The sequence below is a fragment of the Artibeus jamaicensis genome, unplaced genomic scaffold (genome assembly GCF_021234435.1).
Source record: "Artibeus jamaicensis isolate MK-2021 breed Jamaican fruit bat unplaced genomic scaffold, CSHL_Jam_final contig_465, whole genome shotgun sequence".
Taxonomy (NCBI): domain Eukaryota; kingdom Metazoa; phylum Chordata; class Mammalia; order Chiroptera; family Phyllostomidae; genus Artibeus; species Artibeus jamaicensis.
Genome location: NW_026521843.1, coordinates 502927 through 530445, shown reverse-complemented (window position 1 = coordinate 530445; position 27519 = coordinate 502927). Strand labels below are relative to the sequence as shown.

The 27519-nt window shown below is 53.8% G+C and overlaps 1 protein-coding gene across 1 annotated transcript in view; it reads left to right on the top strand.

Moving 5' to 3' along the window:
• Positions 1 to 384: 384 nt before the first annotated feature.
• MYT1L (myelin transcription factor 1 like) overlaps positions 385 to 27519 on the top strand; it is a 106126-nt gene continuing 78991 nt past the window's right edge. The window contains exons 1-4 of the mRNA XM_053666884.1: positions 385 to 428; positions 8913 to 8967; positions 9141 to 9174; positions 9439 to 9501. Coding sequence (XP_053522859.1) covers positions 8913 to 8967; positions 9141 to 9174; positions 9439 to 9501 — 152 coding nt within the window. The 5' untranslated portion in view covers positions 385 to 428. The remainder of the gene's footprint in view (positions 429 to 8912; positions 8968 to 9140; positions 9175 to 9438; positions 9502 to 27519) is intronic.

Genomic DNA, 27519 nt, shown 5'->3' with positions numbered 1-27519 from the left:
ACTGCACAGCTGACTTAGCTGGCAGGATAAGCCTTCTTCCCAGATGGCCTGTCCCAGGCAGGATGGCCTGAGCATGTCCCCGGGAGACCCTTTCCCCAGGCCGAGAGAGCAGGAGAATCACCCTCTGGGGAGCCGCTGCCCCTAGAAAGCAAACATTTGGTCCTGGAGGAAGCGAGGGTCCCTGCTGACCATGGCAAAGCGCACATTGTCCATTGACGTTGCTTCCTGAGGTGCTGGTGCAACCCCTGGGCACTTCTCATTGTCGTTCGTGTCTTTGCAGATGGAGACATCGAGGCACAGAGAAAGGAAGTGACTTTGCCAGTCACGAGCTGGGAGGACCAGGATTAGAGCCTAGAGCGCCCCTGACTCCGGGTCCTGCCCAGGGAGTCACGCTGCCTCCATTCCTAGGAGAGAAGACTTCCTGCAAGGTAAAGTGGTGCGCTGTCCACCCGCTGGCCTGTGGGCTTATGTGCCCCACGTGCAGGTGTGAGGCCAGCCGTGCTCGTGGGCCCTGGTGCGCATTAGGCTGCCGGTCTGGATGACCACTGTCGGCCACCTGCTTCCTGTGGGCCCTGCTGCCGCCCTCCTCAGACCTCTCTGCACCCTCTCCTCCCCGAGGTCCTCCCTCCTGGCACCCTCTCCTCTCCTGTCTGTCACTGCTCGCTCTCTGGCAGACACTGCGACCTGTCCTGGGAGTCGAACGTGGAGAGCAGCTGCTTTTCTTTGACCCCCTCAAGCTCTTACTGACTCTGCCCCTGGGGCCAGCCCTGGGTGGCGCTCTCCTCACGGCCCGTCCAACTTGGAGTTTGCCTCCCTCCTGAAACTCTCCTTCAAAATCCCACCTTTGGCCTCATGAACCCCAAATTCAGACAAAGCGAGGGTGGCAGAGGGGTTGCACGTCCTTCAGTCCCACATCCCCCCTCTGGTGCACAGACCCCAGCTGGACAGTTCCACCTAGGTTGGCTTGACCACTCCCCAGGGTAGCCAGACTGCCCCCTGCCCCGTGTCCTCCCCGCTCCGTCATCCCAGCATTACGCCATGTCTTCCCTGGTGCTCTCCTGAGCCGCCTCTGCTCTTGCCTGTAGTGACTCCAGGTCCGAGGGTTCCCTTCCCACCTCGTGAAGAGCTCCCCCCATGACTGTGTTTCCTATCACTCATGGCCTCTGAAGACTCCTTGATGGGCTGGGTGTGTCCACTGGGTGGGGCCTGTCCCAGGGAGAAGCACATGGCCCGTTCACATGCCCGGCAGTGACAGCCCAGGGAGGTGACCACAGCCACACAGGCCACACCATCACAGGCTGCTCAGGGGCACCCCTCTCTTTCCTCAGGCAGGGCCGTGCTCCTCCCAGACCCCAGTGCTCACAGCCCACGTCCCCCTCCCTGAGCACCTGGGGACTGTCTGTGGGGCTCTGTGCAGTGGCTGCCAGTAGGACTCGAAGGGCGAGGGGCGCCCTGGGAAAAGCGAACTGTTTCTCGGAGTCCAGGCCCAGCCCTTTCTCTCCACCATCCACGTACGCTGCCCTTTTAGCCATCTCTGGGACGTTTCATTTCCGAACAGTCTCTGTGGAACAGTCTGTGTTTTGTCTCCGGGGAGCACAGATGCTCGCAGACTACATGCTCTAGCATTTGCAGCTGTAGCTCGTGTAGTTTTCTGTTCTTTATTCTTTTAGTATTTTCTGCCCCACAAAAAGTGAGTAAAACATTTTTTAAAACTGAACTTTAAAAAATTATAAACCAGACAGTGATAGGGCAATTTAAATATTAATATAAGCAGACAGTTCTATTAATACATTTCTATGTCAAAGCATATTTGAATCTTTGAATTTTATTTTTGTGCCACACTTCATCTGAAATTCGGTGCAGGAGAAGTTCAGTTGGAAAATACTCATCCAGACCAGACAGCTCAAGGGCCTGTCTCAGTGGCCGGCCCATGGGGACGTGGGGCACCACGTACAGCTGACCCAGAGCGGGCCTCCCGTCTCTTGTGAGCCATCTCTCTTTCTGGTCCACGTCTACCGGAAGGGCGGTGTCAGTTGGAGGCGGCGGGCGCCCTGGCTGTGGGCTGGCTGCCAAGCGCCTACCCCTGCGTTGGGCAGACACAGCAGCTAGGGAGGGCCGTCTGTCCAGGGGCGAGGGGCTCTTGGCTGACCTACACTTTTACTCATACACGGGAAAAAATACCACCAGTGAAGGGAAAGAAAGCTAGAAGAAAATACTTACAAAAGATAAGGTGGACAAAGTGGCTGATACCTTAATATACAGAGAGCTATTACAAATTGATGTGGTTTTAAAAAGAAGAAAAGTAAGCAAGGGTGAAAATAATAACTTCACAGCAGACAACTTGCAAGAGACCCAAAGGACACAGGCTTCCCGGCTTCACAGTCAGTGGGGGGACTGTCAGCAGCAGTGAGGTGTGCAGTGTTACTTGCCAAGGTCACACGCAGGCATCTGCATTTTTTACATTTTTACTAATGAAAAAAATGTAGGTATTTCTACACTGTCCAGCAGTCCTGTCAATGTCATCTTAGAAAACTACATTATGGAAATAGCACAAAGAAGTGTGATACTGGACCTTCTCACAGTGGAGCAAAGTGACTGAAGGAAGTAAATCCCTGAGTGTCCTCTGGTGGGCTCTGTGGGGTGGTTGGGTGAGTGACATCGCACGCGTTCTGGGGGGTGCTGTGTATCCACCCAGAACCTGAGCTCAGTCCACAGGTGCTTACCTGGGGAGACAGTGGTGGTTTCTGACACACGAAGAACAGCGACCTACAGAGCAGCATCTGTCACAGGGCAGCCACCGCTGAAGCACGCGCGGGTCTGCAGGCGGCTCGCACACGGCAGAGCGGCTCCCTCGCACTGGGCAGGACGTGGGCTGCAGGGAGAGCGGCCGTCCTCACCGCTGCTCCGCCGCCGGCTGTGCGGCCCGTGTGCCCGTGTGTGCGTCTGCAGGTGAAGCGAAGAAAGGTGCACACTGTTTCTGGGGCTGAGACTGGCCAACAGGAAGCCACTCTGGGTTCTTCCATGGACGGAAATGCCAGATAAGGTCCCAGCTCGCAGCTGTGAACGCAGTGGGTCCACAAGGAAGCAAACTCGTGAGGGACAAGCACCCAGACACAACCACAATGACTCGTCCTGGTGGATTGGTCTCTGAACTTGGCTGTGTTCAGGGAGATGGAAAGAAATGGCAACAAGAGAAGACAGCTGCAAAACCCGGATGGTGATAAATTGTTCGATAGAGGAGTGGAGAAAGACTGTCAGGTTTCACACCGAAGAGCGATCGCTCCATTTACCGAGGAAATAGCCACTAGGCCGTGCTGGACTGATGTCACTGTCACAGACTCTCCTCTGGCGATGGCTGAGTGGGGGGAGGAAGGGGCGCTTCGGACCACAGTGCGGAGAAGCACACGTCAGCAGGAAATCTGCAAAGTGCCGGGGTGGGGACAGAGCAGCAAACAGCTGCGAGACAGGGAGAAAGGGCGTCTGCAGACAAGTCCTGTGACTGTCACTATAAAGGGCTTGCATGGGCGATGGCGGCAGCAGCTCTGGAAGCAGCTAGAAGTGTGGGGTCGAGGTGGAAATGAGCGGTTAGTGTCAGTGACACAGGTCCGAGCCCTCCCAGAGTGTGTGGAGTGGCAGAGGCATTTGCTAAGTGTGCAGAGACTGGGGCAAAACCTGGCCGGAGCCCAGGAGTCAGGGAGGTGGTAAAGCCCTCGGATGCCTGGCCGAGGGTGGGCCCTGATAAGGCGTTTGGGGCGTTTGGGGAGCAGGTCCCTGTGGCCTCTGAGACGGATTCTAGAAGTGGTATCACTGGGATGCAGAGCGCCAGAAGGAAGGTCGGGGAGGGAAGAGGTAGTCCCTACCGGTTGGCAGGGCCGCGGGGTGCAGAGCAGAGGGGCCTGCAGGGAGGACGGGAAACAGGAAGTGAGCCTTCTGACACGTGGCTCAGGAGGGACAAGGGTGATTGGAACGGGGGCATCAGAGCTCATGGCCCATGGCGGCAGGGGGAGGCGCTAGCTGCAAGTTCACTGTCCTTTCTCGCCCAGAAACTGTTTCCTTGTTTCAGTCACACACACCACTGTTGACACCAGCCTTGCCCTCCCCGAGCAGCCAGTGTCTTGGGGTGAAGAGGCCAGGGGTTTGAGGGGGCCTCTTTCTTCTGAGGGTCCATCCACTGTGACCGCCCTCACTGGCGAAGCAGTGGTGGGGAGGAGGCAAAGGGAGAGTGAGGGTCGGCACACCACGACTTTGATCCTGTTCATTTGCTAAGTTTTTCCTTATTTCCATCCTACAAGGTTGGATAATTGGAATTGAAAATTGTAAGCCATGATGCCGTGAACTACAAACCTGCTAATCTCTGTAACTTTGCAACCTCTTAATAACAATTCCATCTGTCTCTTAGTATAAATGGGGTGAAAATCCTAAATTTTAACATGTTTGCACCACATTAATTTCACTAAAACTGAAAATCTTGTCATATTTCAGGAATATTTATTTGCTATAGTACTTTTTCTAAACACCATGCAAGAACTACAGTGTAGAATTTCTGATTCTTGCTGACCTTTACAGGTGGACTTTTCTGCCCTGAGAGCCATCAGTGTGTGTGTGGGGGGGGGGGTCTCAGTTAGTGACCCATGGGAATAAAGGCACATGCAAGAAGCCATCTGTGTGCAGTGTGACCTGAGCACTGCGTTTTGCTGGCAGCGTCTCATTCCCGTTGTTAGTGCCCAGGTTTCCTCCCAGTCACAGCCTGACACACGGAACGCAGCTCTGCTGTGGTCTGCCCTCGTGGTGCTAACGAGCAGTGCAGTGACCGAAGGGCGGCCTCCGGAGGGGACGAGAGCGCCTGGCTGATGGACCGGATGGGTGACTGCTGCCTAGATAACTGAGGAGGGGCTGTGGGAGGGAGGTGGGACGGAGCCCACTGTGGAGCCTAGGGCTGCAGTCTCTCCTGCCCTCATCCTGCCGGAGGAGAGCACGTCACAGTGTGCAGGGACACGTGTCAGCACGCTCAGGGGAGAGCACGAGGGCCGCTGCTGTCTGCCCCTGTCCCCAGAGCCTGCGCCCAGCTCTCCTCGGGCTCCCTGCGGCACCGGCACAGAGCAGCCCCGGGCCCGCGGGGACCCCGCTGCTGGGTGCTGCTGGGTGGCTGAGGGGCTGTCGTCCTCACTGGGCCTGAGGAAAGTGCACTGCACTGGGGCAGGAGGGGGGGAAAGTCAGTCGTAAATAAGTCTTGATTCCAAGTGCAGAGTTTACATGTCACAGAATGACTCTCTTGCTCTCTTCAAGTCATTCTGATAGCTTTTATGGATTCCAAAATAAATTTTTAAAGCGTAACAGCATAAAGCAAGACTTTTTTAAAAGCATCATGTTATTCAAAGTTTTCACAAAAACCTATCCTCATTATAAAAATAATCACTGGACTTAAAAGGGTTAATATGAAGGTAGCTCTTCAAGGATGATTTTTCTAAACATAAGTTACTAGGGGCAGAATCAGAAACCAGGCAGTGATAGTAGGTTACCTTCCTCCAGTTCCAGGAGAGATGAGAACCGACATGTTGGAACAAGGCTGCGAACCGTCACAGCACCAAGTGCAGCTCCCCTGGCTCTGGTCTCAGAACCGACAAAAGAAGCAACTCAAAGTCGCGTAGCTTGGTGCAGATCAGTCTTCTCTTCCTGATGGCGGGTGGGCTCGGGGAGGGCAGGCGGGGTTGAACGGGGAGGGGTTCTTGGTGTCAGGTAGGCTTGACCTGACAGTTTCAGGTGTGAACACTGGAAGATGGAAACCCTCCATGCGTGCTTCGGACTACACATTGTATGTGATCTGCTTAACGCGAACCGCCCTGGCAGTTTGCACATTTGGAAACACCTGTAGCGGTGCAAAGTCTGAATCATTTTCGACAGTTCATTTTACTGTGCTGGGAGTTGCGGAGGAAGAGAAGACCAGCACTGACTAGCCCACTGGGTGCTGCACCACACGCCTCCGTGAGTCGCCTCATGACACCCTGGTGGTGAAGAGGCTGACGTCCCAGGGCCTGGAAGTCAGCAGGAGCAATGGGGGAAGCGGGTCGAGGAGCAGCACAGGGTGGCCCCAAATCAGCCCCACTGTGGTGGGGTATTTGGGGCCAGCGGGGAAAGTATTACTTGTTTAGTGAGTGATTAATGGCGGAATTACCTGTCCACCTAGAAGAAAGTAATGTTGTCCTCCATACGTAAAAAACAATGCACTTAAAGTAAAAAGTAATGCAATTCTTATACGAGCATATGAACAGTTAGAGAAAGAGGCCGAGTATTTCGATTCAATACCCACCGAAAAGAGCCAGCCTCACTGCCCTTCCCAAGGTGGCCGTTCTCTCCTGAGTGACAGCTGGAGTTGTGAACGCAGATCTGTCCTTCGGACACCATGTATGAGTAAGGGACAGAAACTGGCCTGAGTCCCTCAAGGAAGGCTGGAGCAGCCTGCGCCCTACCAAAAGAAGCCCCTGTCCTCCAGCAGGGCCCCCTGGCCCCTGGAGCCACCACAGTGCCTGCTGGCCTCAGGGCCTTTGTACATCCCTTCCCTCTGCCTGGAACACTCCCCTCAACACGCCCGCCCCGCGCACACACTTTCAAAACTCGACACCTGCAATTAAGCTTTTAAACCCGCTCAAACTGCACTTGCCCCAGGACGCCCCTCTGCTCACTCCCCCAGGGAGGGTCAGACCAGCACGCCATGTTCCACCCCTCATCCCACATTGAGAATGTTTCTCAGCCCATTCCCCTGGTGCAAAGGTTCCCTCCTTTCTGAATCCCTTGAAGAATAGATTTTACCCGTCACCTTAGTGTACCTGGTGTGCTGGAGGCGTCCCCTGACTCGGGAGCACGCGGCTCCCGTGGAAGCACCCAGGGTCCTCACCCCTGTCAGTGCTCCTGCAGCTTTGCCCACGTGCTGTTGGCTGCTGGGCTCTGCTGGTGTCGCACAGGGTCTGGGAGCTGCTCCCCTAGAAGAGCAGCTGGAGCGCTGAGCGCCCAGCACTGCTGTGGCACCGTGCAGACCCACGCAGTGCGCCTGCATTTGGGGTCCTGCCCCAGGCACACGAGCCGGTGACGGGAGTGGGCAGCGGAGGCCCCAGCGCTGCCTCCTGTTCCCCTCCGTGTCTCCTCGGTCCGCTTCCTGCGCCCGCACCTCCCTCTTCCCTGGACAGCTGCGCACTCAGGGTGCTTGGCAGGGACTTGTCGGGGCGCTGTGGCGGCTCTGTCCTTTCAGCGACCCTCATTGCCTCACAGTTCTCCTGACCCCACCCCTGCCCCCCTGCCTGCTCTCAACCCGCCATCGACTGCTTTTCTGAAACATGCTTGTGAGGCGCTGCCCTGCCCACACTGCCCACCCCACTGTGCTTAGGTGACTCCAGCTGTGTGGGTGCCAGGTGACTGCCACGCCCCAGGTCGCCCCAGCCCCAAAGCGTCCCTCCCTCTGGCCTATGCCCTCGCCCCGTCCTTCTGAGTCAAGCACCCCACCCTGTGCTCTCGTAGGGATCGACCTCCTGCCACCCCCTTGGCCTGCCATCACCAGGCAGCGGCCTCACTCGCTCTGGTCCAGTCCTTCACTGAACAGCAGCACGTGCAGGGTCTGAGTGCGAGCTCAGGGACAGGCTCCCTCCCTCCTACACTTAGGCGGCCCTCCGCCATCACCACTTTCCCAAGCAGGCTTCCCTCAGTGACCCCCTTCTCGCAGGCTCCTCCTCCTTTTCTGAAATTCTTACTGGCTCCCATCGCAGTCTTGCATGAGAATGGACAGGTCTCCCATGAGCAGACATGAAGCCTCCAGAGGCGCAGACCTTGTTTCTGTCCTGCCATGCCCTGGGCATGCCGTGCCCCAGACACTCGGTGCTCAGGTGATGGGCATGGAGTGTTGGGAGCTGCCGCGTGAGGCTGCGACGCCTGACGGCCCCCCTGTGTGGGCCGCACCCTGTCAGCCGTCAGCTTTCTGCTGCAGGGGCAGGCTGGCTGCCCTTTTCACCTCTGGCGGCCTCCTGCGGGGCGCCGGGGGTCCAGAGGGGGCTGAGCGGTTGTGCCACTGCCTCCCGAGGGTCCGCCATCTTCTCTCTGCTCCTTCCCACCGGCCCTGCTCTGGGGGCTAGAGTCTCCCGTGTGCAGTTTTTCATGTGTAAAGTATTCTCATGCTGTGGAAATACTTCGTGCAGACATGAGCACATGTCCACACAGCCACAGTGTGTTTCTCGTGTGGTCCCCAGGCCCTACACCCAAACTTCCTGTTGGGTGTCCGTGGGTCAGTCGGGTCTGCAGAAGTAACAAGATAAAGACACCCTCCCGGGGTTGTGGTGAGGGGTTTACCAGGCCACACGTGAAAGCACTTGGTAGTCCCCAGGGTGTCAGACCTGCGGGTCACTGTGAGAAAGGGCCGAGCCCCTGAGAGGCTTCCTGACGAGTTAGATCACCGTGGACAGTGACTGCCCCCCAGGACCTGGATGGCAATGAGAGCCCCCAGTTCTGATGTCGTCTGTGATGCCCACTCCTCTCACTGGTGTGAGCAGAGAGCCCCTCCCAGTCACAAGGAGAATCCGTCAGGCAGAACCTCCTTGCAGACGCAGGGCTGTGTGACCCTCTCAGCACAGAGCTCAGCTCAGAACCAGCCCGACCAATGCTCTGAAAGGGAGGGGCCAGGATAAGCTCAAGGCTGGTCCACCACACGGCGGGGCCTCCTGGAAATGTCCACTGCAAGGCCGTGGTCCGGCCTGGCCCTTCCGACCCGTCGCGGGGACTGGATGCCCTCCTCCCCGAGTCCCAGGTAGAGGCCTCCCTGGCGGAGGGGAGCAGGAGCCGAGCACTGGCACTAAGATGCCAGGGCACAGCGAGTGCCTGCTGACCCAGGCCTGCCGGAGAGGGACACTGACCCCCTGCTCATCTGTCCCCAGATGGAGGTGGACGCCGAGGAGAAGCGTCATCGCACACGGTCCAAAGGGGTTCGAGGTACGTCCACGCACCCCCGAGTCCCCGGAGGCCCCAAGCGGGGTCACCTTCATCCTGCAGAAGCCATTTGCTCGGTTCGCCCCGACTGCTGCCTTGACACCACCCTTTGGGACTGTCCAGTGGAAGAGGGTGCTTGTGGTAGATGACACGTGTTTATCTGTTTCCCTCTGCAGTTCCCGTGGAACCAGCCATCCAGGAGCTGTTCAGGTCAGTGCTCCGCGGGCCACTGCCCCCCCCTGTAGCAGCGTAGGGAAGCTGTGCCCTTCCGTGGGCGCGCTGTTCTCCCGCGTGCCCGGCACCTCGCTCACGCCCCGCTGCACTGAGGAGGCCACTTCCCTGAGAGTCGCTAATGAAAAGCTTCCCTGACCCCACACCTCCATTTGGGTTTCTCTCTGTCCATCTGTGCGGCCCTCCCCTCCTCGCTGTCACTGAAGCGCACGGCACCGTGTAACCAGTGCTTTCCTGTTGCAGCTGTCCCACTCCTGGCTGTGACGGCAGCGGTCATGTCAGCGGCAAATACGCAAGACACAGAAGGTAATGCCTGTGCTTTTTCTCCCTGCATCGTGTGTCTCAGGTGATACAGACAGGTGGGCAGGTGTTCTTGGGGACAACGACTGTCACAGTTTTTTTCTCTTTGACAGGAACTCAGTCATGGGTCTCTTGTACAGGTTCTCAAAATGTAAGCAATTCGCACTCTTTCCCGGGCAGAATTTACAATAATTCGTAAGATGACACAAGTTAAGATCAGCCTGAAACTCGTTGTGCCACATGTGGGGGACGGAGGGCTGGCAGCCTCCCACACGGTCATGGGGGGCTGCTTCTTCCTCCCAATGTCCTCATGCTGGTAGCTGTGGGACGGTAAATCACAAATAGTAAACCAAAGTGCGACCTTCGGGTCTTTTTGCAGGAATGTGGCCTCTGTAATTGAACAGTTTGGCCTGGGATACGAACCCAAGCCCAGTACCTGGGCGGCAGCAGGAAAGCTTACAGTGGGGCGCGGTGCAGGGATGCACGGGGTGCAGGACAGATCACCCAGGGAGACTTTGGGGCTTTAAAGGGTTCTCTCCTCCTCAGAAATGCTGGGGCACGGACCTGTCAGAGAGATGGGTACAGAGAGCATCTGGGAGCTGAGGGCTACTCAGGACTGCAGATGCACCCCCAGAGTCCCGCGGGCTCTGCAGGGGCTGAGGGGCGCTGTGCAGAGACCAGTTTCCAGCCGAGCTCCTCCACAAGGAAAGGAAGCTCTTCTCCCTGGTGCCCAAGCAGCCGTGCTTTCTGGTGGAAGTCCCAGTGTCATGGGTTAAAAGTGCTCACGGACCGTGATACATCTGTACTTGATTTTCACAAACTGGGACCCAGGTCATTCAGCCGGATGCACCATCAAAACCAGGCCCCAGAACCGGAGCACAGGGGCTGGAACAGGTGCCTGCAGCCCGCAGGGTGACCCTCCTCATGGCCACAGTTTGTGGCCCTTCTGGTGAACATTTAATTTACGGGCTAAATCAGGCAATGGTTTTGAATGTCCCCTAGTAAAATCAAGGGAAAAATCACAAAATGACTCCCCATGTCCCCACACTGGCATTTAAGGAGGCAGGGATTTTTAATGAGCATCCATGATGAAATGGTCATCAGACCTCTGTTATGTGTGTGCCAAAGAAATAGCAAGTTTTTTTAAGGAAATTTGTGATTTAAAATATTTTATTTAACTTATTACTATTGTTACTGTATAAAAGAGTAAATCATTGAACTATGCAATTTATATAGTTGGCTTAAGGCATTTATGCTATTTTATGAAGAAGCACTTATGTGAATTTAATCTAAGTTTTAGAAAAACCCTGTTTATGTTTTCAGTGGAAAGCAGGTCAGCAAACCATGAGCAAAATTCAATGTTCCTGTGATTGTCTCTCGAGTAGTCAGTAGTTAAACTTTATCATACAGTTAAAGAAACCGTTAAGTTTTGCCAAAAAGTTTTAATTGGGTATCAGCTAGATATAATCTCATATCCACAGTTAGGTAGAAAAATCATGAAGTTTCCAGATGGCTATTTCAGACACGTGTGTCCCTACCAAGGAGCACTCCACCCCCGGAGGCCTGACGTGTGTGTGCGCCTGCCTGGACCCCCTCCCCGCCTGGAAGCAGGTGCTGCACCTCGGGTTGTGCGTGGCTTGAGGGCAGCCTGAGACGCGGGGCTCTCCCGGGCCCAGTGCACCTGAGCCCCAGAGGAGCTGAGCAGGCGGGGATGTAGCACGGATTCACAGAGACATCCAAGTGGGGAATCTTTCGACAAACGTTTCAACTCAGTTGTTTTTAATGTTACGATTTTTACCACAAGTCATGTGTGTGATTATTAGAATTCCTAGTATTTTAATGGGAACAGTGAGTTGGGAGCTGTGATGAGGTGCGAAGCCTGAAGACCTGCTCCCAGTGCAGAGACACAGCTTGTTTCCTGCCCCCGCTAACGCGCCGCGGGGCTCTGGACAGACCACAGCACAGGCATGGGCTTCTTTCTCCTTGATTCTAACAGGAGAGTCGCAGGCTTCACTATGCAAAGCCAGTCACCCATTCAGGACCCACACCCCAGATGCTGGTCCTCTCAGAGGGCCCCTTGGAGGACCAGGTGGGCGTTCTGAGCTCCCCCATCGATGTCTGCATATCACCAGCGATTGTTACCAAAGGGGCAACATTCGAAATTCTTAACCTGAAAAAGTGCTCCTCCCAGTAGATGAGGTGCATGTGTGTGTTAGCATTGTTGAAGTGTTGCTTCTTCACACTGAGGCTTCAGCTCCTTCTAGCGTTTTGTTCTGGTTTTGAAGGGCTGCCTGCTGTGAAAGCCCCCCACCCCACCATCCGCGCCCACGGACCCTCGGCGCGCGTGGCCTCTGTGGAGACCCAGCACGGCCACCTCTCAAGCATCATGGCAGTAGCTGCCTCCGGGTGGGTTTTGGTGGAATTGCCTGAGCTGTTTGATCTTTTGGTGATGTTTTTGGATAAATATATTTCTGTCAGGGCTACTACCATTTTTATTTCAGTTGTAGATCACATCATTTCGCAGCCAAGTGAAATGGTGTTATTTTAATACATTGGAGTTTCTGTTTATTTGAACCTGCAAAGACCAACTTGAGACAGGTGCGTGGAATCCGCAGTGTCAAAAATCAAAACAATTTTTAGGAAATTTGATAACCAATGATAAAATGCTGCCCACCACTAATCTTTTTTCCTCTCTCTTATTTTACTAAGTTTATTAGGGTGACATTGGTTAATCAGATTATAAGTTTTCAGCCTTCAGTTCTATAACACGTCATCTGTGTGTTGCACTGTGGCCCCACCATCCAAAGTCAAGTCTTCTTCCATCATCATATGCTTGACGTCCTAGACTTTCTCTTTGTGGTGAGAAAATGTCCCAGGAAACCAGATCTCAATTCCAGTCTCAGTGACTCCTGTGTTGCTGCTGGGACACACGCTATGGGGCCCTCAGTGGCCGGCCAGCCTGCTTCACTGGTGTCCTGGCTTCGGGCAAGAGCTGGTGGCACTGACTCACTCACCTGCTTTCAGCTGAGAGAGGCGGGGCTCTGGGCTTGTAGGAAGGCAAGACAGAGAGCAGGGAGACTCACCCGCCAGAGAATCCCTGTGAGAGGGGACAAGGACTTGAAGAGGAAGTCACAGTTTAGGGTCCTGGTTAAAAGCGGGGAGGGAATGGGCATTAAGGTTCTAACACTTCATTGGACGGTCCACCTTACTTCAAAAACTGTGTCCTTGAGCAGAAGGTAATCTATTCATGAATATTTATTCACGTTCATAGTTCATGACCAGTTTGAGGTGGCTGATAAACACACATACAACTGCATGGTTACAAGTTAAAGAGATCAGGTGGGAAAACCCTGAGGGAAATTGAAGCATAGTTTTACTGAGACCCAGACTGTATCGGGGGGTTTACATAGTACAACATGCAGTGCCAAGCCCCTTGGCATCCAGGGCAAAACTGAGCAAGATGACTGGCCTCCCCTCTCTGAGCACATAAGCCCCTCTGAGGGATGTCCCCTTGGCACTGGAGGTAAATAGGCTCCACTTCCCAAACGCTGACCAGCAGGGACCCAAGCTCAGTCAGCACTTCCGGGCCCTCGATGCAGAAAGCCAGGGCCAGGCCTCCATGCAGCGATTGACACAGCAGACATTCACCTTCAGAAACATTATTAGGGTTCGCACACATGGATCTGATTTGTTTATCCACCTGAGGCTTTACGTTATTAGCATGTAAGTATGACAGAAACACTGTGGAATTTGTAGTCAGTCCAGAAGTCATCTTACTGTGACCCCAAATGCTAACACAGTCTTTTCCCTGCCCAGCAACTCTCGATTTAGGAAGCTGCTGGCCCGCTCCCCTTCCCGACAGCCATTTGTGGCAGGAGGGCTTCTGGCCAAGCGTGATGCGCAGCGAGCCCACCGAGGCATGTGCTCTGTGTGCGCCACACGTCCAGAGACTGCGCTGTGGCGGCTGAGCATCTGGGGCCAGAGCCCTACACTGAGGGGCAGGTCACTGGGTGGGACATGAGGTCTGGCCTTTTCTGGTGATGGCCCCCAAACCACAGACGGACACCTGCAGAAGAAGGGAGACTAAGTGAAAAGAAGCTGCAGGTCGCTTGAACTATAATTGTTCAGCTCAGGAACCACTTCTTTCTGAAAGGCAACTCTTGTTTAAGCCTCTAATGAGAGACAGACAGACACACAGCTCCTCATCTCAACTCATTGTTCACACACGTGTTTTGTGAATCTTGTGGGTTTATCTGAAGTTCAGTGGATATTATTTATATTTACCCTTCGCTGCAGTTGTTTAACATATTTGTTTGTTGTGCATAGGGTCATGATGAAATATTTGACCCAAAGTTTAGCTTTAGAGTCTTACATATGCAACAAGCACCTGAGAGCTGGGTGATAGCCATTATTTTAAAACCTTCCAACTGAGAACATTGAGAGCCAAATCAATTGATTTTGAAACTTTAAAATTAAAAGTTCCAAACGGTAGCTCTCCTTTTTGATTAGAAAATTATCAGCTTCTCTCTGGCTTATTGTGCATACTGTGTATTCAGATTTTTTTTCCCATTTCCTAACCCTTCGCACCCACCAGTGGGACTGCCAGGGCGCAGCCGCAGGTGAATAATTGCCTGTCTTCTCCGGCTTGTTCTGGAGCTGAGGTTCAGGGCTTGCTTCCTGATGTATGCGTGCCTCATTCGGATTCTGCCAGCAGCCCGGGGGCTGTATTATTCATGCCTTGACAGAGAGCTCTCACTAAAAGCCTTGGAACAGAGCCAGGTACTGGCAAGAGATAGTGGAGCATCGCAACGTGCAACTGAGAGGGGCATCTATAATCCAAAAAAATGGGGTTTGGGGGACAGACAGGAAAACAGAGAAACAAGAATCACTATGCCTCCTTCTCACCGGTTTCACAGTGATGGAAATTCCATTTGCATTGAAATAAAATGCCCTAAAAATAATTGCATTTTTTCTAACCACGCTTGAAAGTTTAACACAATTTTCCACATTTAATTGCAAAGCTGATTTTAATTAGTAAGGCTCCGCATGTGAAAAATGAAGATTCACTTGGGTGCATGAAACATGGCACAGTGTCTGCTGAACGCTCTAATTAATGTATGGCTGCCGAGCAACAGGGCGCACTCTGGGGTGTTCGTGGGAGTCTCTGCGCACACAGCCACCCCCAGCCTCTCTGTGCTCTGCTTTGTGAGTCCACGAGAATGACCCCTTCGTCCTTTATGAGACACCACTGTGCGCATCGCCACCCCGTCCATACACTTGACAGGCGTGTCTGTTCTTTTCACTGCGTCACTGATGTTGTGAATCAGAAGTCAGGGCACACACGTTCACATCGATGTGATGGCTTGCACAGTTGCACATGGAGCAGCAGTGCTGATGTCCAGGGACGGACTGGGAACCGGGAAGGCAGAGCCCACGGGCCTCCCGGACGCACCGTCGTTCCAACTCCTCGTTAGTCTGTGAGTACAAACACAACAGACTGAGGCACAGTCTTAGCCTGCGGTGGCAGTTAACCTTTATTGTCACAATAAATCCTCTCTTATTGAGGGAAAAAAAGGTTCCTGGCCATTGTCCTCAGAAAACAATTGCCTGCTGCCAGTCTGCAGCAGGTCTGCCCACCTGGCCAGACCTGCAGGCACGTAGCGCAGAGTGTGGCTGAGTCGGGGCATTAAAACTGCGAGACAAACATTGATGCAGTTCAAGAAACGCTTTTGACATTTGATAAAATTAAAAACATTTTCAGATAATTCCGCACTGATAAAATTAAATACGTTTTTTTAAATCCATGTTCGAAGAGAAGGAGCATGGGTATTTTAGACAGTTTACATATAAAAATATATACTAATCGCTTGACACACCAGCAGAATATGCAGCACTAGCTGACGTGCAGTCCAACTATCAACTGGGGTTCGCACACCAGACACGCTCGGTTTGCTCGTGACTCCTGCCATCTGCTGGGGATGACGGCGGGAACCCAGCAGCTGCTCCTCAGAGCAGACTCAGGAAGGTGGGCCTCCACCTTGGCGTGGGGGTCTCTGCTGGCCCTGCTCCCGCAGAGGTGAGCCACGGCAGTGGCCGTGGACAGGTCTGCGGCTCCGTCTGCCAAGAGCGTGTGTCCACCTCTCGTGGTGAGGGCCGCAGAGCAGGGTGGGCACAGACAGAAGGTGTGTGAGCCCACTGCACCAGCCTGAGTTAGTTCGGGTGGCCCGGTGGCTCTGGGGCCTGCGGTCTGAACGGGTGATTTGGAGTGTACCAGCACCCTCACAGTACCGGCACCGAGACCCAGCTCCGAAGTCCGTGTTGCAGGGCGTTCCCCTTGTCGTTGCCCTTCCCCCTGCTCACACGGTGAGAAGACAAAGGAGCGGCCAGCAGACTCCTCAGACCCATCCTGAAGAAGACATCACGCTTCAAATGTATGACCGACCGGTGCTGGGAGCCCCGAGTCCGGGACCCACTGCGTGCCCACAGTAGTAAGAGAGGTAGAGAAAGAAAGTGCCGTTTTAGTTTTTTCATCTAGGAACGTTTCTGCATGACTTAGAATGTTTCCAGCCACAAGAAATGGAAAGCCGACCTCGGAGTGGCGGGAAGGGTGCAGGGTGTCTTCTGTGACCTGGAGACCGAGGGGTGAGGGGTGAGGTGACTTTGATACGGAGGCTTCTGCTCCATCCTCTGTGTCGCTGTCCTCCGGGCTCCTGTGTTCTCACCTGGTCCTGTGAAAAGGCTGTGGCCTGGCTTGACAGCTGAGTGTCAACACCCAGAGGAGGCTGGAGGAAGGAGCCATCTCTGGGAGCCCCTCAGAAGAGCAGGAGGGAGGTTCTGAGAAGCCACTGGTGCCACCCCAGAGCCCTAGCATTCCAGCTGGGGCCTCGGTCGTTCCCAAGCCACCTCAGTCAGCAAACGTGGTCATCCTCATGACCTCGAGCCCACACCTGGAGCTGGAGACCAGCCAGCTTTCCCTCGGGCTTCTCTAAGCGGGCCCGTGACCTGTCGTATCAGTAGCACCTGGAGCTTTCTCAACAGGCAGATTCCTGGGCCCCAGCCCAGACCTGCTGAATGAGAAGCTGTGGGGGAGGGTTGGCCCCTCTTTTCAACCCTCTCCGGGGGCGTGGGTGATCCCCCAGTGTGAGAATCACTGCCCAAAGGGACAGGCTGTGTGAGCCAAAGGCAGATGCCTGCTTACGTGGAGTTTTCAGAGACGGGAAAGAGGGGTCATTCTGGAGGAGCCGCTGGAAGATGAAGCCCACCACGTGTAGTTCTGAAAGCCAAGCAAGCAGTGACAGCCAGCACCTTGCCCCAAGACCGTCGGTGCCACCCTTCACCTTGCAAGTCTGTTCCGGCCTCTGTCCCCGCCTCTGTCCCTGGTTAGGATCGGAGTGCGGCCCAGGACCATCTGCATCACAGATGACCAGACCCAGCAGCCCCCAGTGCTGTAGCCACTAGCTTCAGTCCCAAGGCCACTGAGAGTGGCAACTCCTTGGGGACAGTGAAGGCAGCAGTGCCGTTGGGGAAGAAGGGGTGGCCTGGCCTGCTGGGTCAGGGTTGTGGCCCGCACAGCTGCAGGCCTAGACCTGTCCCACATTGGGGTCCCTCTGAGCTTCATGGGCTCAGGTGACACGCTCAGGTGAGGTCCAAAGCCCCTGCCAGACCCTGCCTCACATCTGTCCCCACGCCAGCACAGAGCCCAGGGCCAGGTGCCCACTGGGAACAAAGGGCTAGAGCAGCTGCACTAGAGGAACCTGGATGTGTCCCAGGGATGGTGTGAACCCTCTGGAGACACCTGTGTCCCTCACACAGAAGACTGACCTTGAAGTGGGTCACTGGGCCGAAGACCCCTCCCCAGGCCTGTCCAGGGAAAGCGCTGAGCCCCGTGTCACCGAGGTGGTTTTGAGAGATCTGCCATGAGCCGAAGCAGCAGCTGTGTGGTCTGTCCACACCACCTAGTGTGACGTCGCCGGAGATGAGCTCTGCACGTGAGGAGGCACTTCTCCCAAAACTCCAGGGAAGAGAGAGCACCTTGGAAGCAAACCTCCTCCAGCATAAACATGCGCTGGTTCAGCAATGTTCTCAGGTCACCTATTTGCCCCTCGGCCAATCCAGTCGGCTGTCTGGACCCCAGGAGCCGCCCGAGAGCGCAGACAGGAGGGGGAGGCGGAGACACTGGTGCAGGGGCAGGTCCCAGTGGAAGCTTGTGCCTCACCACTCACGGGCAGGTGGCGAGCAAATTCCGGAGCAGCTACCGTGCTCTGGGCCTCAGAAGAGAGACTCCACCCTGTAAGGGGCAGAGGGCATGGGGTGCAGCCATGGGGTCATGCAGAGGAGAGCAGTACGTGTCCTTCATCTCACCTTGGGGTGGCCAGTGCCATCAGGCTCACCATCTGGGGGACACAGTGAGGGTGGGCACCCTGGCTCCTCCTGTCTGCCTGCTCAGGACCCCATGAGGCAACCTCAGCAGCAGTGTCTCTCAGAGGCACTTGGCTGGTACCAAACGGCGGGCCCTGGGCCGTATGGTCAGCCACCCACTGCAGCCACACACGTGCACGACACACACAGACACGTGTGCGTGCCATATGACACGCCCTTGTGCCCAGGCTGCCCTTCTGCTCCAGCTCATCTGGAGCGCTGATCAGATTATTACAACAAGGTGCCCAAGTGCTGAGTGACTAATGAGTTGAACTTCCCCTGAGGCAAGCATGGGTTTTGTCAGAGAGCTTCGTAAATTAATCTAAATTGATTTCTAATGGAGGATGGTGGCGGCAGAGGGGTTGGGGGTTGGGCCTTCCCTCAGAGCCGCTCTACCCAGGACTCAGCTCCACGTAGCCCCCGTCTCCCTGCCCTGGCCCGGGTGTGGGTGCCGCCTGTCCTCTCCGCCCGGGGTGCAGGCTCCTGGCCTCCCACTCAGCCAGGAAAGGGCGGGGTGGCAGGTGGGTTCTGGGCTCTTCAGTTTCTGAAACATTTCAGAATCCGGAAAAATAAAAAGTTTGCTTTTTACGTTTATTTTAACTGGTTCGCCCAGGGTGGTTCATTAATAAGAAAAGCTGAGGAAACACTGTATGGTTCGAAGGTAACTGAAGACTGAAGGCACATGCGGGCTCTTTCCTAAACAAGGACCACAGATGGGGCTGTGGGGGCAGTAGAGTGGGGGCGGGGCAGGCTTTCACTGACGTCCTCCACGCGCGGTCCTGTGCTCGCCCCAGTGGCGTGATGCTACCGGAACAGCAGTAGCCACCGCCAGAATTTTCCTTTGATTTTCACTGCACTTCTGGTATTATTTTTTTAACATTTTAATATATTTTGTTGATTATGCCATTACAGTAGTCCCATTTCCCCCCTTCACTCCCCTCCACCCTGCACATCCCCTCCCACCCATACTCCCCCCCTTTAGTTCATGTCCATGTGTCGCAAGTTCTTTAGATTCTGTATTTTCCCTACTGTTCTTGCCCTCCCCTCATCTATTTTCTACCTACCATCTATGCTACTTATTCTCTGTACCTTCTCCCCCCTTCTCCTCCCACTCCCCTGTTGCTAACCCTCCATGTGATCTCCATGTCTATGGTTCTGCTCCTGATCTAGTTTGCTTTTGTTTTAGGTATGGTTGTTAATAACTGTGAGTTTGCTATCTTTTTGCTGTTCATATTTTTTATGTTCTTTTTCTTAGATGAGCCCCTTTAACATTTCATATAATAGGGGCTTGGTGATGATGAATTCCTTGAATTTGACCTTATCTGAGAAGCACTTTATCTGCCCTTCCATTCTAAATGAAAGCTTTGCTGGATAGATCAATCTTGGATGTAGGTCTTTGGATTTCATGACTTGGAATACTTCTTTCCAGCCCCTTCTTGCCTGTAAGGTCTCCTTTGAGAAATCTGCTGACAGTCTGATGGGAACTCCTTTGTAGGTGACTGTCCCCTTAGCTCTTGCTGCTTCTAGGATGCTCTTCTTCATTTTAATCTTGGTTAATGTAATGATGATGTGCTTTGGTGTGTTCCTTCTTGGGTCCAACTTCTTTGGGACTCTCTGAGCTTCCTGGATTTCCTGGAATTCTATTGCCTTTGCCAGATTGGAGAAGTTCTTCTTTATTTTTATTATTTGTTCAAATAAGGTTTCTAATCATGGCTGTTCCTCTTCCCCTTCTGGTACCCCTATAATTTGGATGTTGGAGCATTTAAAGATATTCTGGAGGTTCCTAAGCCTCTCATTTTTTTGAATTCTTGTTTCTTCATTCTTTTCTGTTTGGTCATTTTTTTCTTCCTTCTGGTCCCCTCCATTGATTTGAGTCCCTGCCAGCCCTCTCCTCTGGGACAAGTCATTCCACAGCTGAGTGAGGAGGGGCTTTGCGGCAGAGGGCAGATGCTCTGGCTTCACCATTCTGGCCACCCAGTGAGCTACGGGGTCCCGGTATAGGGAGTAGGAGAGAAACCAAGGGGTCAGCCACCAAAGCCACAAGCTAGAGTGTGTCCGTGCAGGGATGAGCATTTCACCCGACAACATGGAAACTGTCCTCCCAGTGCTTGTGTGCCTGTGCCCAGCCGAGACCCCTGTTCTGTGACCTGTGGTTCCAGGAAACGACTCTGAAGTCCCTGAGGGTCTCACCAGGCCTTCCTCTTGCAAATAAGGAACTGAGACCCACAGTGCGGAGGGACACACAATAGACACAAGGGCACACAATAGACAAAGAGGCTGGAAACCAGCTCTTCGGTCCCAGACCCATGTCCAGAGAGAAAAGTCTGAGAATCTGCATGGTTGTGGCGCTAAGATTTATCATCCTATTGACAAGGAGGAGGGGTAGGCAGTTCCTAGGAAAACTGATAGATGAGAAGAAGAAACGCCATCTGTTCAGCGTCACTAAACCTGCAGACAGATAAAAGGGCTTCAGGTGCCTCCGAGCAACTCAGTCAGGGGCTGAGTGAAGCCCGAGGACTCCGTTCAAAGCCCAGAGCGCTGACCTGGGGCCCAGGGGGCAAGGTCGCCTCCTCTGCTGCAGGTCCGTTCGCACGTTTTCTGCACCATGTGAAACAAAAGCACTCCTTTTAAAAATAAAGTAAGTCCTGCAACTTTTACCCCCAGATCTGACCCCAAGTGCAGTGAGCCCAGGTTGGGCAGTGCTTGCAGGTGGCTCTTCAGAAGCCTGTCCCTTTTCCATGGGTGACAGTGGAGAAGGGCTGGGACCTGCTGGAGGCGGGCCCAGCCTCTTCACCACAACACCTGTCTCACTGTCCGTGCGCTCTCGGGCCAGGGCCACACCGCAGGGCAGCGTCTCCTCATTGTGCAAAGGTCTACACAGCTTCCAAGGCATTTGGGGATCACAGAAGTAGGGGCCTGTGTTTCTGAGGCTGGTTAGGGGGACAGACAGCTGGCATGCACATGCACACCCGGGACCTCCCCGATCGAGACTGGATGAAGGCTTGTCTAGAGAGGCAGTGACTGTGGCCATCTGCGGGGCTTCTGTCCATGCCACAGCCAGGTCACAGCCACACTGGGCATGTCCCCCAAGGCCACAGGCCCGCTCACACAGACAAACAGGTTGCACAGATGGACAGAGACGTTGCATCTGAGAGACCCCAGAAGGAGGAACGCAGTGGGTGCTTTGAACTTGTGTGTAAGTGCCGTTCCTGCGGGCCCTGCCCCACCTCCCCTGCAACGGGCTGTCCCTCGCTTTGCACTGTATCACTGTGTGAAATCCAAACCCGTGTCATGTGCCACAAGAAACTCTAATGTCACTTGTCATCTAAGTTTAGAAAAAAGAGTGGTACTACAGAGGATGGAGAGCCATGGCCTGGCGTACACTGTTCTGCAGCAGGGCACAGCCTCGGCAGTGATGGCGAGCGCACCTGGCTCGCGTCTGCGTGTGTGCTGCCTCCTAGAGCAGGGAAGTAACCACTGTAAGTCCATCATGTGCTTTCTTAGGACAAGGACTTCATGGTCAGAGGGAAAATAAATAAGTGGCCTTCACATGGCTGTGTCCACCCGAGATGTCATCCCAACCCTGTGGGGAAACCAGAGGCAGGTAGAAGTGGCTACACGTTACATTTCAACCAAAAAGTGCAGGCACCCCTGTGGCGGACTCCAGCCAGCAGAAGCTGCCTGTTGTGACTGAAGACGACTGAACCCTGTGTGGAAAAAGGGAACGGCAGGGCCGCTGTCTCAAGGGGAGAATGTCTAGGAATGCCTCGACCACTGTCTCAAGAGGACAGCGCCCCGACCCTTGCCTGGACAGGCTTTTATTGTTTTTCTTGGGTCTTACATCAGAGAAAGATTTATTATCTATTACATAGAATATTATTGTCTACATTTTGGGTACAATCAAGGAAATGAAAATGCAAAGGGGAATGGCGGCAAGCTGATTATTAGCTCTGTCCTTGGGAACGTTTATACAGGCTTTGGAAATCACCTTGAAGATAGACGATACATATTTGTTGTTTTAGACCAGGGTGAGGGAGTTTTAGCAAGAGCGAGCCATAACAGTCTGTATACATTTTCTAGGCCTGATTCCCACCCGAAAACTTGGTTTGAAGGTCTGGCTCCTGACCACCACCTCGCTTCTGTAGGTTTTCTGTACAGAGCTGAGTCACATTTGCCAGGTCAAAACAAACCAGTCCCCTGCACACCCCAGCTTGTCACCAACTTTTGCCACAGAAATATCAATCGTAAGTTCCCCAAGAACAGAGTTTAAATCCTATTTATAATTAATAGGCTTGAAGGTACATCACTTGTAGCCAGATGCCCATTGAACTAGAGCAGCTTTGAAAACCTGTGTGGGATAAGAGAGCATATATTTTACTTGCAGTAACTTATTAGAAGTTTCCTATTTCCTAGAAAAGCCAGATTTTGCCTGGAGTGTGCATGTGCCTATGTCTGCATGTCTGTGCGTGCGTGTGTGGAATGGTGTCTGCCTCTCCCATATCTACATAAGGTCTATTTCTTTGAGTGAGGATGTGTGTACATTCCCTCCGTCCCCAAGCCAAATGCATAAACATCTCAACCCTGCAACTACAAGGGTTTAAAATATTTGTTTGACATTTGCATAATTTTACCAACCATATATGAACCAAGTACTTTGTGCTAGAGCATCTAAAGAAGAGGAATGTAGAATGCATCTGAGAAAGAGTAGAAAATTTTTAGTAATTTGTTGTTTTGTACTTTCCTGCATATTTGCTTTTAGGGCAAAGATGTAACTGGTAGAGTCATAAATTTTTACATAGTTTGCTCCTCAATTAGTTCTTCCTATCCCCCTTAATTATTGTAATTCAGGGTAGTAGTACTGGTGTAATTTCAGGAGCTAGATCATATTGCTGTAGTATTAAGTATTACTACAGTATCAAGTGTTGCTACTGTAGTAAGCATTGCTACAGTACTAAATATTACTACAGTATTAAGTGTTGCTGTAGTGTTGAATGTTGCTAGAGCATGAAGTGTTGCTACAATATTAATTATTGCTACAGTACATAATACAGCCTGTGGGGTTACTAAGATATTAAGCAGTACTGCAGTACCCAGTACCTGTGGCAGTACAAAGTGCATCAGTCACTTACTGATGTTGCCAGTCACAGTTGCTGCCTCAGCATTGGATTTCTTCACCTGGACTAAACACAGACCCGGGAGCATGTACTGCCATGTGAATATGAAACGTGACCTAGCACATTTCTGATGGAGGGTTGTCAGCTTGTTAACATCCAGAAAGATAAAGCCGGAACGAACGCTGTGGACACCCCGCTGAGCGTGGTGCGCGTTCCCAGCAGCTCTCTCTGTCCAGGCTCCTTTGAGCCAACGTGAGTGAGATACTCACGATGCGCCACCTGGTAGGGACAAGGCTCACACACAGGTCCTGGACGGGGTGGCTTTCCTGGTCAGTGCCCACTTCAGCTGTTGCTGCAGCTCAGCCGAAAAGGCGCTGACTTGGCTGGTGGGAAGTGCAGTCCAGTGCTGGCCTTGTGCAGGTCACATGGTCTCTCTGGCCCTCGTGTCTTCGTTTTCGAGGTGAAAAGATGGACAAGGTGACTTCTGCAGTTGCTCTGCCGTCCAGATTTTGTTCTGGCGACATTATCTTAGTCAGTAATGTCTTCCACCACACAGGTCACTAGCTCCTGATAAGTTGGCCACTTCAAGAAACCCTGTATCCATCTGAGGTGTTTAACTGAAATAGAAAGAGGCTAAATATATTTTAGTAGTTTAATCTGCCAGTCTTACTGCCAAGACGGAGATTGTTGGGATCATCGTATCCCGACAGTCTCAGCGTTCTCGAGTGTGGATGGTGGACCACCAGCAGTCTGCGGGCAGAGAGGACACAGCCCACGCCGTGTCGAGAGCCGGTGCCGGCAGAACCAAACCTGAAGGCAGGCAGCGTGCACCGAGGGGTCAGAAGTGCTCAGCGGCAGGATCAGGGGTGCCAAACACGCACACCTTCCTTCGGCCTGTGCCGTGAAGAGCAAGTAGTCGCACGCAGGGTGCCGGAGGAGACAGGACAACCGAAGTTAAGCCAGAGCACATGGAACAAGTCAGGGACCACGTAAAGTGGTTTACACAAGTGATGTCAGCACCCAGTGGTGCAGCATTTGGGTTTTCTTAAGGTTTGGTCTGTTTATTGCCCATCTTTGTATCTTCCTTGGAGAATGGTACAGAGTTCTTAAAGGCAGAGGACCCTGAGTTCTAGACTGATCAGGACCGACTTTAGGAAATCAAGGTCGGTCTGAGGGGCCTGTAGGAGAGGGCGTGCTGGGCCAGTGCGGCCGTGAGCGAGCATGGCGTCGTAGTGGGAGCAGCGGGAAGCGGGTAATGCGGTGCAGCGTGAGGGCGGGCACCCAGCAGGGTCCAGAACTCCACAGGGGGGCAGAGCCGCACTCTGGGGGTCTTACAGATCAAGTGGGCGGCGTCTGAGTTCAAGACCCAGTTGCGCACACGTTAGCTGGAACTGCCACACAAAACTCACCGCAGTGGGAGTGAAGAGCGGCTCCTAAAGGCGGAAGAACACTGGGAGGGGGGACTGGCATCAGAGCTGCAGAAGCTCTAGCAGACCACCGCTGCCTCAACTGCAGCGGAGGCTCTAGGGCTCTGAACACCCTGCGAGGCGCCCCTCGCACGCTAGAGGGAATGGTGCCGGGCACTCCCAGCAGCAGTGGTGATAAGAGGCCTCCAGGGGAACAGGCTCTGCTTGGAGTGAGACTCAGATGCTGCAGCGGCCACTCTGCTCCACACACAAGTGGACTCACACCTAGAGCTGTAGCAAGCTTCGAGCCGTCATTCAGGGAGGACAGCTACCTGGCCTCCAGGGAGCTGAGCACACACGGGAAGGCTGAGTGGACATCTGCACTGAGCTGGCAGGCTGGGCATGTCCCACGCCAGACCTCAAGCTCACCAACTGCCAGCACAGGCCCTCCTCTGCAAGCTGGAAGGGGCCTTCTGGGGGGACCTGAGCAACCTAAGAGGAAAAACATACACCACGTTTCAAGTGACCAGCAAAGCAGCTTCATCAGACCACTGTGCCCAAAGCTCATAGTCACCACAGCCCTCCCCAGAATGTGAGTTGACAGCCCTGGACCAGAGCAGAGGAACCCCTCAGAGGTGAGAACCGTACAGCAAGAGAAAAGGCAATTTGCAGAAACAGAGGTTACGTAGAGAAAGATTTTTCAAAAAAATTATAATGTTCCAAAGAAATAGGAGGGTAATTTATTTAGAAAACAATTAGGATCCCTAATTGTTTTCTAAATAAGAAATTTTAAAAAGTGAAAGCAGGAAATTAAAACTCAGGAGGAGAATTGCATATAGAGTCAAAGAAACTCCTCTGTGAGGAAAACCAAACTGTAGGGAAAACATAGCAGAGCAAAGGTAAGACGTTGATAAAACCAGCCCAGGATGTACAACACCCCAACAACAGTGATTCCAGAACAAAAGGAGGGAGAGAACAGTGAGGAGTTCAGTAGGCGACCCAAGAAGTTGCCCCACACTGATGTTCAGATCAGCTTTGTCCACCGAGGGCTGCTCAGCACACACAGAAACACACCTTCGCCAAGTCTGCCAGCTGAGCTCCAAACAGGAAACAGGGCTTAAACTCACCCGCTCGTGGGTGCCGTGGGCCAAGGGCCAGTCTCGGCACCACCACGGTCATGTACCTGTGCCTCACCTTCATACCAGCACCCCCATGATTCTGAAGATGCTACCATCTATTAACCGCGAGTTCTGTCAGTCTGAGGACATTCCAGCACGTGGGGCTTTGGTGTCTGTTTGGGAGTGCACGTTGTAGACACGAGCCTGAGTGACTGCCGGGCTCTTCCAGCAGCTGGCTCCACAGCACCTGCAGGTGGGAGCAGGCAGTAGTCACTGTCCATCATGGGCAAGTCTCAGGGTGCCGACCCCATTGTCAGCAGACAGGATGCCACAGAACGTAGGTGCAGGGGGCCCACACTCTGTACACGTGCTCCAGAAGTGCCTTCCAAGACTTTGTTTTGAGCTGTTCCAACCCACTGGGCCTGGGAGCCCAGGAGGCAGCATGGACTTGAACTGCTTCCTGAGACCTGTGCTGTTTGTCTCCTGGGCCTGAATTTTGTCACCATGTGAACAGCAGATGCCAGGGATTGGGGTCAATGAGAATGGATCACATGAAGGGCAGACACAGCGGAACTTGTTAGTAGTTGGAGCGCGGTGTTATTTATAGTGTACATGGGTGGATACAGAAAGAAAACTTGAGCATCGAACGTGTGAACTGGCAGAAGACACTGGAAGTTGGAGAGCAGATAGTTCCGAGCAGCCGAATGCAGGGGCTCACACAACGAAGGTGAGGGAGGACAGGCCCCCGGGGAGACGGAGGGCAGTCCCCACTCCCCGGCCTGCGCAGCTCCACCCGCAAGGGCCGCGCCACAGGGAGCTGTCCGGACGTTCGGGGGAGGCTGAGTTGTGCGCCGACGAGACAGAAGAATGTCGCGTGAGCACCCCGCTCAGTGCTAGATTTGTGCCACCTGCAGAAGTGTCCCCTGGCCACACTGAGGTCGGGCGTTTGGGCAGCATCACTGAAGATCACAGAGGCAGCGGTGCGGTGTCACTTCAAGGAGTCTGGGGCATCTGCTGGTGGCGGTGTCAGCCTGGTCAGTGGCGTTAGCGCACGGGGCCTCTGGGCAGCGCCCTCCGGCACAGAAGACACACCAGCCATGTGTGAGCGGGCCGCGAACGGAGGGGAGAGAGGTGGAAAGGCGCCCGCAGCCATGGTGACCCTGGAGGCCATGGGCGGACCCGGGGGAGCACACTGTGCACTTTCTGCCGTATTTGCTGCGGTGCGGTACAGACAGGCGTAGAGTGTGCACACTGGACAGTGGGCCCAGACCCCGGGCCGTTTGGTGGGGACGGGGCAGGGGCCTTCGGCTGCACTAGTTGTCGGGCGGCCGTTCAGCTTGGCAGGGGAGTGCAGCACCCTTTGGAGGTCTTGGGCTCGGATTCTCCCCAAACATGTAAAAATTTGGATAAAAGAAATCTCAGAATTCTGTGTACTTCATGTCAGAAATACCATGTACAGCAGTATTTTTTTTCAGGGTTTTTTCTGGTTGTAGTAAGTGTTATTCTTGGTTGGACTAGTGTATTTTTAAGAGATGATAACCTTTCAGAGGCTGGGACCAGTCACCTGGTGTTCCAGGGGTGAGTGGCACAGCCTGCGTCCCAGCCCTTCCTAAATGCCCCACGCCGCCTCCTTTCTTACTCTCAGATGTGACTGTGCCCTCGCATTGCTCCCTGCCTCCCCGCATGGAGACCAGACACCTGTGGTCAGTCTGACCCACATCACTGCACCCTCAGCTCCTGTCCTCTGCCCGCCCCTCTCTCCACACTCTGAACTCCGGGGCGCAGTTTCCAGTTCAGTTTCCTGGAACTGTCATGCTGTGTCCACAGTCTGTTTTGCTGGAAGTCTATAGAAATGGTCTCATTTTCTCCCCCACGTCGTGTGCATTGGTCGCCCTTCCTGGGGACTCCCTGGCTCCTTTGACAGAGTGCCTTCTACCCGCTTGTATCCCGGTATCTATCACATCTCAC